The 11,606-nt window shown below is 32.0% G+C and overlaps 1 protein-coding gene across 1 annotated transcript; it reads left to right on the top strand.

Moving 5' to 3' along the window:
• The first annotated feature begins 5,611 nt into the window (after positions 1-5,611).
• Positions 5,612-6,577, top strand: Cpxcr1 (CPX chromosome region candidate 1). Its single transcript, XM_052170633.1, has one exon. The coding sequence runs from the start codon at positions 5,612-5,614 to the stop codon at positions 6,575-6,577; it is 966 nt and encodes a 321-aa protein (XP_052026593.1).
• Positions 6,578-11,606: the final 5,029 nt, after the last annotated feature.

Raw genomic sequence — 11,606 nt, forward strand, 5'->3', positions numbered from 1 at the left:
TCTAAGACTTCAAGTACCAGTTTGGATAGGTATGAAGAAACTGGACATCTTTGTCTCATTCATGATTCCAGTGGAAATGGTTTGTGTTTCTCTCCATTTACAGTGATATTGACTGTGCATTTTACTGTAAATTGCCTTTATTAAGTTATGGCTCTCACATTCATAGTTTCCCTAGGGTTTTCATCATGTAGTGATGTTGATGTTGGAGTTTTGTGAAAGCCTTTTCTATATATAATTAGATGGTCATGTGGTTTCTGTCTTTTCATCTCTTTATGTGGCAGATTGCATTTATTGATATTTGCATGAACCATTCATACAGTTCTGAGATGAAAACAGCTTGAACATGGTGGATAATCTTTTTGATGATCTTTTTGATATATATTTGAATTTGACTTGCAAGTATTTAATGAGAAATTTTGTATCTATATTCATAAGGGATATTTGTCTATAATTTTCTCTTTTTTGTTGAGCCCATGTGGCTAAAAGATCACAGTAATAGTGGATTCATTTAAAAAAATGAAAATGTACTTAAGTTTTTATTTCATACAATCATTTGTGTAGCTTTGCAATTTGTTCTTCACTGAAGTTTTATTCTGAATGATTCTGACAGGGTCTGTTTTTGTTGTGGCTGTTGTTAGTTTGATTTATTTTTGTTTGGTTTGGATTTGCTGTTGTTTTTATTGACAGATTTTAAATTGTCACTTTTACTCCACTGGGAGTATGGGTTTGTTTAAATTGGTTTATATTAATTAAACTTTGGTATATCATTAATACACACATTTCTCTTAGTCTTTTCAGTTTGGGAGAGTACAGATTTTTAATGCAGAGATTCAACTTTACACCAATCAGAATGTCTAAGATCAAAAAGTCAGGGAACAGCAGATACTGGTGAGGATGTGGAGAAAGGGGAACACTCCTCCACTGCTGGTTATGTTTTAAACTGGTATAACCACTCTGGAAATCAATCAGGAGTTTCCTCAGAAAATTGGAAATAGATCTGCCTGAAGAACCAAGTATGCTACTTTTGTGCATATATCCAAAAAATGTGTTACACTGTGTTCATAGCAGCCTTATTTGTTAAAGCCAGAAGCTAGAAACAACCTAGATGGCCCAAAATGGAAGAATCAATACAGAAAATGTATTTCATTTACACAATGATTTTCTCAATTACCTAAGTATCTGCTATTTTGTTTCCCATTTCATCTCTAATTTTTATAAATTTCTATTTTGCTTAATTTGACTAAAGATTTATCAGTCTTTATTTTTTCAAAGACCAAATTCTTACTTTTACTTATTCTTTATCTGTTCATGTCAATAATTTTAAGTGAATTTAGTTATTTCTTCCCATCTATGGTTTTTTAGGTACTATTTATTATTTTTCTAAATCTTTTAATTATACTATTATTATTTGGAGATTTCTGCTGTTTTTTCATTGTGAACAGTTTATGCTATGAGTTCTCTTCTCTTAGAACTACTTCATTCTGACCTATACATTTTGGTATGCTGTGATTTCAATTTCACTCAATTTCGTAGAATGTTAAAATTTCAAATTACCTTTTTTCTTTGCCTAGTTTTCATTCAGTACTGACTTGTTTAGTTTCGACGCATGTGTGTACTTTCTGTTGTTTCTCTTATTAACATTATTGACATTCTACTTTAATTCATGGTGGTAATATAGATTACCAGATGCTTTTAAAAGTCCTTTTTCTGTTCATTCCTCATTGTCCTAATATGTTATCAATTTTGACGAAAGTTCTATGTCCTGCTGAAAAGAAAATGTGTTCTTTACTGTATGAGTGTAATGTTCTGTATATGTGCATTAAGTAGATTTAATTTATAATGTTATTTACCTCCACAACACTTTAGCTTTTGTCTGGAAGACTTCTGTTAGCCCATGTTGAATATATGGTTGTCTCTCACGTGTGGTAGCTATGAGATTTCTGGAAGAGGTTCTGAAGTCAGTGAAAAATTATAAAAGTATTGTGAAAAGAGACTTATGGGGACTATGTATCAATACTATGTGTGATAGTGAACCCTAAGAGGATGGTGGTAGGCTGGGAAGATAAGAATAGGTAGGCAACTTAATAGAGAGGAAGAAGTATAGGTAGTAACTTACCTTGGCTTTTTGCAAAGTGTGTTAGCTGTTTGGTTTCTGTAGAAGGGTGGGCCTTTAGCCTGATGTTTACAGGGTGTCATAAAAGAATGGAACTAAACTGTGAAGAATAGAAGATGATAGAATTGGAAGAAGGGTTAACGGGTCCTCAAGGTACTTGGTTTTTATTAACAGTACAGTATCCATAGTACATGGTGTTTGATTTGCCTCTTTTCCATAAGTCAGACATTTTAGATGACATATCCTCCCTTGATAATTTCTATTTTAGTATAGTAGTATAAATATCTGTGATATATTTCTGAATTTATGAAAAATTATCACCTATATTTTTATTGAAATGCCACTTCAAAGATAAAAAAGCAATGAGTCTAAAAATTATGACTGAATATAAGAAATCAGACCAAAAAAAATCGGTGCAAGCAGCACTCTAAAGGATGAAATTATAGAAATGGACTTTTCCTCTATTTTATGAAAATAATTTTCTTTGATTTAAGGATCAATTCAACAAGATCTTTAGAAAACCAAGAAAGTGAACATCTTACCCAGTTGCTCGAGCTCATCCTCACCAAAACACATCCTGTCATTTTGTTATCAAACTGGTGAGTTTATTTCTAACTTTTCCTAAAATAATGATTCTATTTATTGTTTTATCTTACTTATAATTTTAATTGTTAATACCAAAGTATTTTGATAGGTTTTTTCCCTTAAATGCTGGATATGAAACCACTAAAACTCAAAAGTATTTATCAATTAGCAAACTCTGAACAAGAGATTTCTAAAAGTAGATTAGAGAATTAAGAAGAGACCCTCAAGTTAGACTAGGTCTAGGAAGTAAAAAAAAATGACTTCAATGAAATTAAGATAATAATTGGCTAAAATGATTCAGTAGGTAGAGGTGCTTGCTGCTCAATCTTTCATATTCATCAATAAATAATAAAGATAAAAATAGGATGAAAAGATTAGAATCATAAATGAGTACACTGGAAAGAAATAGATATGGAGATTGCTTAAATATTGGAGAAAATGAATAGATATATTTTTCATGGTCATAAAACAGCACTATGTAGTGAAGAATGTGAAATAAAATATCATTACAACTTGTTGGTTTCAAAATAATGTCCAATGCTTCTTATAGGAAAATATAATTCTTGCTTTAATATCAGACATTCAAAATATCTTCAGATTAAAGCTTAATTTGAAGAAAAAGTTGAGCATGAAATACAAACTCAAGACTATTAGTACATATAATATCTGTTAAATGGTCAGAGAAGGTGCATTTATCAGTAGACATGAAATTTGACTTTAGAGGTTTCCTTTGAACTTCTTTATCTTTCATTGTCAATGATCCATAAAATACAGCTGATCTATGTATAGATTTTATCTAGGGTAGCTCATGAAAAGTAAACATGAAATGGAAGCCATGATAATTTCATAAATTTCCAAAGAATTGACATCAAACTACTTATATTTGTCTTTACCCATCACTATATTTTTTAATCAAAAAATAAATAAAAATTTCTCAGCTGAAGGTACGGCCTCTAGATGAATTGAATGTGGATTGGTGATATTGATCAGATTTTGTATAGCTAGTCACAGCTGTGGTGAGCTCATGATAGCAAAGGACAGAAGCCACTTTTTCAAAGAATTCCTCCCTAACTATCACTGTCTTTGCACCACCTCTTCCACAATGGTTACTCATCCTGGTAGGAAGATGATAAAGATTTCTCTCACTGATATGAATAGTCCATGGCCACTTATTTTCTCTTATCTAACTATTTGTGTTCTCTGTTTTAACCACTGTCTATTGGGACAATAAACTTTCCTGATGAAGGATGAGCACTGCTCTAACCTATGGGCACTTTACAAAGTAATTTGTTTTTTTTCTGTCTGATTAGCCAGAAAATTAGTAGTAGATTCTCCCTAGAATGTATGATTTACCCAGCCATGAGTTCCTCACCAGGTTTATAGTAATGGGTATAATTTACAATCATAAAGCCATAGCAATCATATTAGCAATATGTCAATAAGCATATGTTGCCACACTGGTTACTATTTTTGGCTTACTGTATTAACAGCAGAGTAGAACTGCTGATAATTTTTCATTCCTAGCAGTTTATAATGCCTTTTGGTACTATGAATGCTGGTGGGAGAGAAAGTCAATCTTCTTCAGTTGTAAGGCCTCTCATAGTTTGCTCACACTTATGTGGTAATACATTTCATATATCCTTATGCAAAAAGATAGCACAAATTGGACTAACTCCACCATAAAGAAAATGAAGAACAGGATACAAATATGGACAAGAGTGCCTGGGAAAAGTTATAGGAGATGTAGAGTGGCATAAATTATCTAAACACATTGTATATGTGTTTGAAGTTCTCAAAAATACCTAAATGCATTTTTAAATAAATGAATGGGTAATATCTGTATCTTTCTTCCTGCTTTGAAGAAAGCACCAAACAGATTATTCATAGTCAATTCAGATGGAGAATTGAATACACAGTGTTAAGAACTTTAGGAAGTACTAAAAATATTTCAGCAGGTAAACAACAGGAAGAAAAACATCAGACAGAATAAGAGAAGAGAGGGGTGGTTACATTACTAACTAGACAGTTTAATTTGATATCTTCAGCCATAAAATTGGCCTGCAGTAAACATCATCTTAATCAAAAACAAGGCAAAATAATTTCCAAGTGAGTGATATATTTGGAAGTTGTTCTAACAAGTTAACTACAAATCTGGGTTTAACTTTTCAATCATTTTCTCCAATATCTTTCTTTTTCTTTTCTTTTCATCTTTTTCACATTTCCCAATTGTCCGTTTTGTATGCATATAACTTAAAAGACTAAAATCAAAGAAAAGAAGACAGGAAGACAAAAGATAGGAAGGAAGAAAGGAAGGAAGGAAGGAAGGAAGGAAGGAAGGAAGGAAGGAAGGAAGGCAGGAAAGAGAGAAAATTCAACGGAAAAATATAGCTCCAATTTGATCATGAATATTCTATCATGAAAGATGCTTAATTGTTTCCCAAACATATATATTCATAAAATGTCCTTTTAGACTGGTTTCAATTCAGAGACCAAAATCAAGAGAAACATACCCATTAACCAAAAGGAAGATCTATTTTATTCGATGAAAATTCTATTAAATTTGACATCCAAAAATGAATAACTATATATTCTATACAGAATTACATAAACACAAGTAGAGTGCATTCATTAAATATCCTAGCAAGAGTATATACTATTTAAGATTTATATAAATTTTGAAACTAAACAATGAGAAGACATACGTCATAAGAGATTATGTTGATCTTATGATTTTATATTTTGTTTATTTTCTTTTCTGGTTTTATGAGTGATAGAATGTTTAAAGTTGTGGAGAAGCACAGAAACAATGGATTTATGCACTTTCTTAAAGACTAAATTACTGGCTTATTTGGAAGTGAAACATTCTTCAGTTTAATAGATCTTTATCTCCTTCTATTCTCCAGAGCATCTAGAATGACATCTACTAACAGAGGAAGTGATCCAGCTGAAAACTCAATCAAAAATGATGAAAATGAACCATCAAATGTCTGTGAGGATGAGGAGGAATATCCACTTCCTGATACCAAGAACAGTTCTCAGGTGGAAACCACTGTATCGGGCACAGAGACAAGCTTATCAAGTTCCCAGGATGATACAGAACCTCAGACAGTAGAAAACAGCCAGTCTGAAGCAGAGAAGACTCAAAATGATCCTGCAGATGAAGAACGAATAGAAGACTCTCTTCCAATTCAGATACCCATTCCAAGAAAGCTGACCATTCCTAGGTTAATATTATGTAGAATCATCTATCTGAGTATACCACAACCACAACTTGATGAAAAGAAGACCTTATCTGATAAAATGCTGTTCCATCTGGGGGGAGTGGAGATGACAATAAGTGATTACTCCCATAACCCCATACATGACAAAATGTTGCACCCCCCTTTTCTTGTGTGGCGAGTTCCATTCTTTAGTCCCGAGGAGATAAGTCGGATGATTATACAACTGTTGTGCAGCAGAAATTTCTCTCAGCCAGAATGTCACCAACATAATGCATCTGTAAAACAAAAATATGTAGCAGTTCTTGCTCACCAAAATGTCAACAATCTCCAACGGAACATAGTGTTTGGAAGGCCTCTAAGAACATACTACTACCATCCGCTGTTTGAAAGACTGACTCCAAGGAAAACTACAAAATTACATGAAAACAAGAATGGATACCATCTTTCTGTGAGGCCAAGGTCCTGCATGCCACAGAACCGAACCCAGAATACTACCCATGGAAAAGGTTATAAAAATAATTGGAGAGCTCGTCACAAGCTGAGACTAGTAATCATAACCTATAACAATAACTGGAAATATCTGTGTCCCATCTGTGGTTGTAGTTTCAACAACTTCTATGATTTTAAACATCATTCCTGCAGCTTTTCTGGAAATTAAGTTGAAGCAGTGTAAATGTTAATTTTAAGTTCTAAAATGATACAATGACAATAACTCATCTGAAATAATATCTCATGAATGATAAATTTAGTATGATAGGATTACACTGCAAAACTTAATACAAGTTACATATGTACTTGAATAAGGAACATCTTTGGGAAGAGTTAACCTTCATATGGATCATTGAAATATCAAGTTATTCATCTGTATTGTGTCATCAACTGAACTAAGATGATGTTTGCAACTCCTGTAGGGTCAATTTCTGCTGAGTATTGTTTTTGGACACTAACTGAAACATATACTCATAAAGGTAACAGCTAGACGAAGCACAGTAGGGGTTTCTAGAGATTCTGCTCAACAAAAAACTGATGTTTCCACCAAAATTCAATAAAAATGTAGTAAACCGCATTGCAAATGTTACTGTAAATTTGTAACTAGATATGAATATATCATGAGAAACACAATATTGTGAATATACCATACCTATACTTTGGTGATATTGTGTCTGTTTACAAGTCCCCCCCCCAAAAAAAAATACGAAGGACCCAATTGCAATGTAAGCACAATAGTGTCTTTATTTATAAGCTCAAGGTTGGACTCACACTGCTGTATCTGATTCAGCAAAATTGGAGGGTACATCCAGAGTCTAATTTTAAGCAGGTGTTTATAGAGATAAGAAAGGGGTATGAAGCCAGGCACACATCTGATTAGGATGGGATGAATTACAAAACTTTATTTGCCCTTTAATGTAATTGGCTATTGTGGGAAGCCAAACCATAAACTTAACTTCTGTTTTTCTCCTGATTGGGGTTTGTTAAGAGGTGAATTTCCAGGGGCAGGCCTGTAACCTGGAGGCACATATTTGTTGGGAAATAACCTGGAAACAAATACTATGTGTCAGCTTGTTGGGGAATAAGCTGGAAACAGGTGCTAGGTGCCAGCTCGTTATTTAAAACAAGTTCTATCTTAGGTCAGGTTCTTTAAGATGGAGTTTGAACCCAAATGATTTAGTCTTTCTATATTAGATTAAGGGAACTTAATACATGGAAGTTAATTGAAATGAAATGGCTTATGACATATGTGAAAAATATTAAGTGCTAACTTGGCAACACATAAAACTATAAGCTGTTTTTGGTCTTGAACGTATCATTTATCTTTGGAACTGTCACAGAAAAATTTACTTGTAATGTTCCATTTGTTTAAGCAACTCCCCATCTTGCTTTTGGCAGCTCAATGTCTATGTCTCTTCATCCTTTTTTCTAAACTTACAAGGACTAAATTACATCTATATTTATTTCTAAATACATATTATCTGTAATATACAATCTATAGAGTAATATATGATATTCATGTATAGCTAAAATTTACAATTCAGAAATGTACAGCATACTGTTATATTTTATTTTTATAATTTAAAGTATATGTTACTATTATATGTTTAAATTAATAATTTTAAAGTCCTTTTTGGAATTTTAAAAATATAAGTATCAAATAATGCTCAGTTATATCCAGTAACTAGCATTTATATGAATAGATTACATTAAATATGGACCCAAACAACAAATATAGTAACCAAAGAATAAAATACATTTACATAAAAAATAAGCTTAGAGAATACTGAAGTTGGAAACTTTCGGTTTTAAATATTATCAAATTTTATTTGAATTTCAAGCCTTTACTTTGTTTCAAAAGTTGATTTGCTAATAATGTTTTTTATAAGCCTGATATAATTGTTTTCAAATGTTATGTGCAATCTGTTTTTTGGGTAGAATTCCTTTTTAAAATATATTTTAGATGTTCTCAATAAGAACAATTATAGTCTCATAAAGAAATTAGATTACTTCCTATGCATATGAATAATTCCATTTGAATTTATTGAGCATACATTAAAAATTCACTTGAATGGAGGACAAATTTTGATGGAATTTCCTAAAATCACATTGAAAATGGATAATGAAAAATATTTAAATTACTACTAATTGACTCAGTTTGTGTCTAATATGTATATTTTAGCAAAAATAACAGTAAATAATTCACATACCTCAGTATAAATGAAACAATTTATACTGTAAGTAGTATCTCTAATGTTTAACTTTAAAATAGTTCTATCTGCTTGGGAAAGGAAAGTACCCAAACTCTGGATTTACATTCTAAGAACTGAATATTATGTCTATTCAGTAACTTAACCTTCAACTCTATTCCATGTTTAAATTTGATATCTCTCAATATATTATAAGAATATATTCTATAGAAGGCTATAGTAATGTTCTAAACTATAATAAATTTTAATTAACAAATTCTGTACATTGAGATAATTACACATTTTTGTAGAAGTCTTTATAACATGGTTTACATCTATACACTTTTGCTATCTTGAAAATATTTCTTTTACAATTGAATGTGAAAATGAAGTTTGGCCAAATCATAATTTTGTGTGTATGTATGTATGTATATATATATATATATATATATATATATATATATATATATATATATATACACATATATATATATAAATAAATTGTTTTCAATTATTATAATATCAGTTATATATCAATTATTTTAGTATCAATTATATATTATAATATCAATTATATTTCAAATATATAATATATAAATATATACTTATATATGCATATATTAGATACATGTATAAATACTTTTTCACATACAAAACGTGTTGGCAGTCATAAAATACAAATAATGCCAAAAGGGTAAACATGATTAAATAGCAAACAAAAACCTACTTTCTAGTGGTTTCTTTAAACTTTGTTATAGTGATTTATTTAGTATATCTAACTGGAATTCCCCACCAAATCCTTTGATTCAAGAAAATAGTGGATTATCCTCCCAGTTTCAAAAAAAATGTATATAACTGGTGAACTTGTTAAACAAATTGAAAAAAGATTGAATGCATTTAATGTTCTAAAATATAAGGTGAAATAAGAAATATAGAGCCCTAAGTAGAGATCATTTCTAGATTATGATTACCAAGAATATAACTACAAAATAATAGACTAGTTCACAGGAAGTAAAAACTTAACTGAAAATACCCTTTTTACATAATTTTATTATAAAGTTTGAATGGTGTGCAGATACAAGAAGATCTGAAAAATTTGTTGTCCAGCTAGATTAGCCAAATTGATGAGCTTCAGAAAAAAAATTATAAAGGTATGAGAGAATTCTCATTTGAAAATAATTAAAAAATATGAAGAAAAATAATGGACCGTTGTTGACACTGGCCTATATACACATGCTAACAAATGTTCAACACCTCCCCCCCCCCCACACACACACAGTAATTTGGAGTCAATAAAAGACAACCAAACATGTCTTAGTGCAAGGACTAAGGGAAAGAAATTTTATTATTTTATTGTTTATCTGAGGGTACATAAGCTACATTTTAATAAACATAAAAGGAAAATTAATTCTCATAGACTGATACCTGATACCTCAAATCTTTCAGTATCCTAGTATATTTTCCACTGTTAAGTAATCTTTTCTCAATGTACCTTTTCAGAAAATGATTAGTTATTAATGATGTTTTGCTTTTACTTTATTACTTTATTTCAGTAATCATACAACTTTAAGATATTGTAAAAAATAGCAGAATATATGTTTGAAATGTGAAATAAAATATATAATGTGCAATTATTCAGATAACATTTTTCTTGAAAATGTAATTATATATATATATATATATATATATATATATATAATTTTTGTGGGGAAATAGCAAATGCTTATTTTCAGTATAATCCATACAAGTACAGTAGTCTTCCTGAATTGTCCATGTTACATAATATTTATTGTAGATTTACACTTTCCCATTAAATTTCACTAGGATGTGTTCACACCACCTAATCTATGAGCAGTATTCAAGTTAACGATGTAATACACCAGGATCACATGTGAGGAGGCCACATCATGTACTCCAACACTGAGAGCAACTGTATCCCACAGGATCCAGGGATGCAGGAACCCCTGTCTAGCCACTGGCATGGATTCCTTCCAGTTTAAACCTGCATCTAGAGCAGATGTGTGTTGCTGCCTCTGCAACCCACTCCTACAATACCCAGAGGGAGTCTGACTCCTAGGTGCTCAGAAATGCTCAGGATCAAAGGATCCAAGGATCCCAGGATCAGAGGAAGCTCAACTCCCAGGAGATCTAACACACCCAGGACCACTAAAGCTCTGATACACTTAAGATAACAGTTGAGACAACATTGTCTTTCCCAATACCCAGCATGACTGATGCCCCTACAGGAACGAGTGAAACATAAACCCCTGCCCAGCCAGAGACACAGATTCCTTCCAGTTTATGCCTGTGTCCTGAGCAATGCCAGTGTTCTGGCTCCCAACCAACTCCTGCAACACCAAGAGAAAGTTGGATGACCAGTATCTGCTGTCTGCTATGAAATCTCAGGGTTGTTTTGATTTGCATTTCCCTGATGACTAAGTACACTGAACATTTCTTTAGCTGCTTCTTGGACATCCAATATTCCTCAGATGAAAATTCTTTGTATAGGTCTGTATCCCATTTTTCAATAGGCTTATTTGATTCTTTGGATTCTAACTTCTTGTGTTCTTTGAATATATTAGATATTAGCCCTCTATCTGGTGTAGGTTTGGTAAATATCTTCTCCCAATCTGTTGGTTGCCTTTTCACCTATTGACAGTGTCCTTGGCCTTACAGAAGTTTTCCAATTTTATGAGGTCCCATTTGTCTGTTTTTGATCTTAGAGCATAAGTGATTGCGGTTCAGTTCAAAAAAATTTCCCCTGTGCCCATGTGTTTGAGGCTGTTCCCTACTTTCTCTTCTGTTTGTTTCAGTGTATCTGGTTTTAACTGGAGGTCATTGATCCACGTGGACTTGAGCTTTGTACAAGGAGATAAGAGTGGATTTATTTGCATTCTGTTACATGCTGGCCTCCAGTTGAACCAGCACCATTTGTGAAAAATGCTGTCTTTTTCCACTGGATGATTTTTGCTCCTTTGCTAAATATCAAGTGACCACAATTGTGTGGGT

This window comes from Apodemus sylvaticus, chromosome X (genome assembly GCF_947179515.1).
Source record: "Apodemus sylvaticus chromosome X, mApoSyl1.1, whole genome shotgun sequence".
Lineage (NCBI taxonomy): Eukaryota > Metazoa > Chordata > Mammalia > Rodentia > Muridae > Apodemus > Apodemus sylvaticus.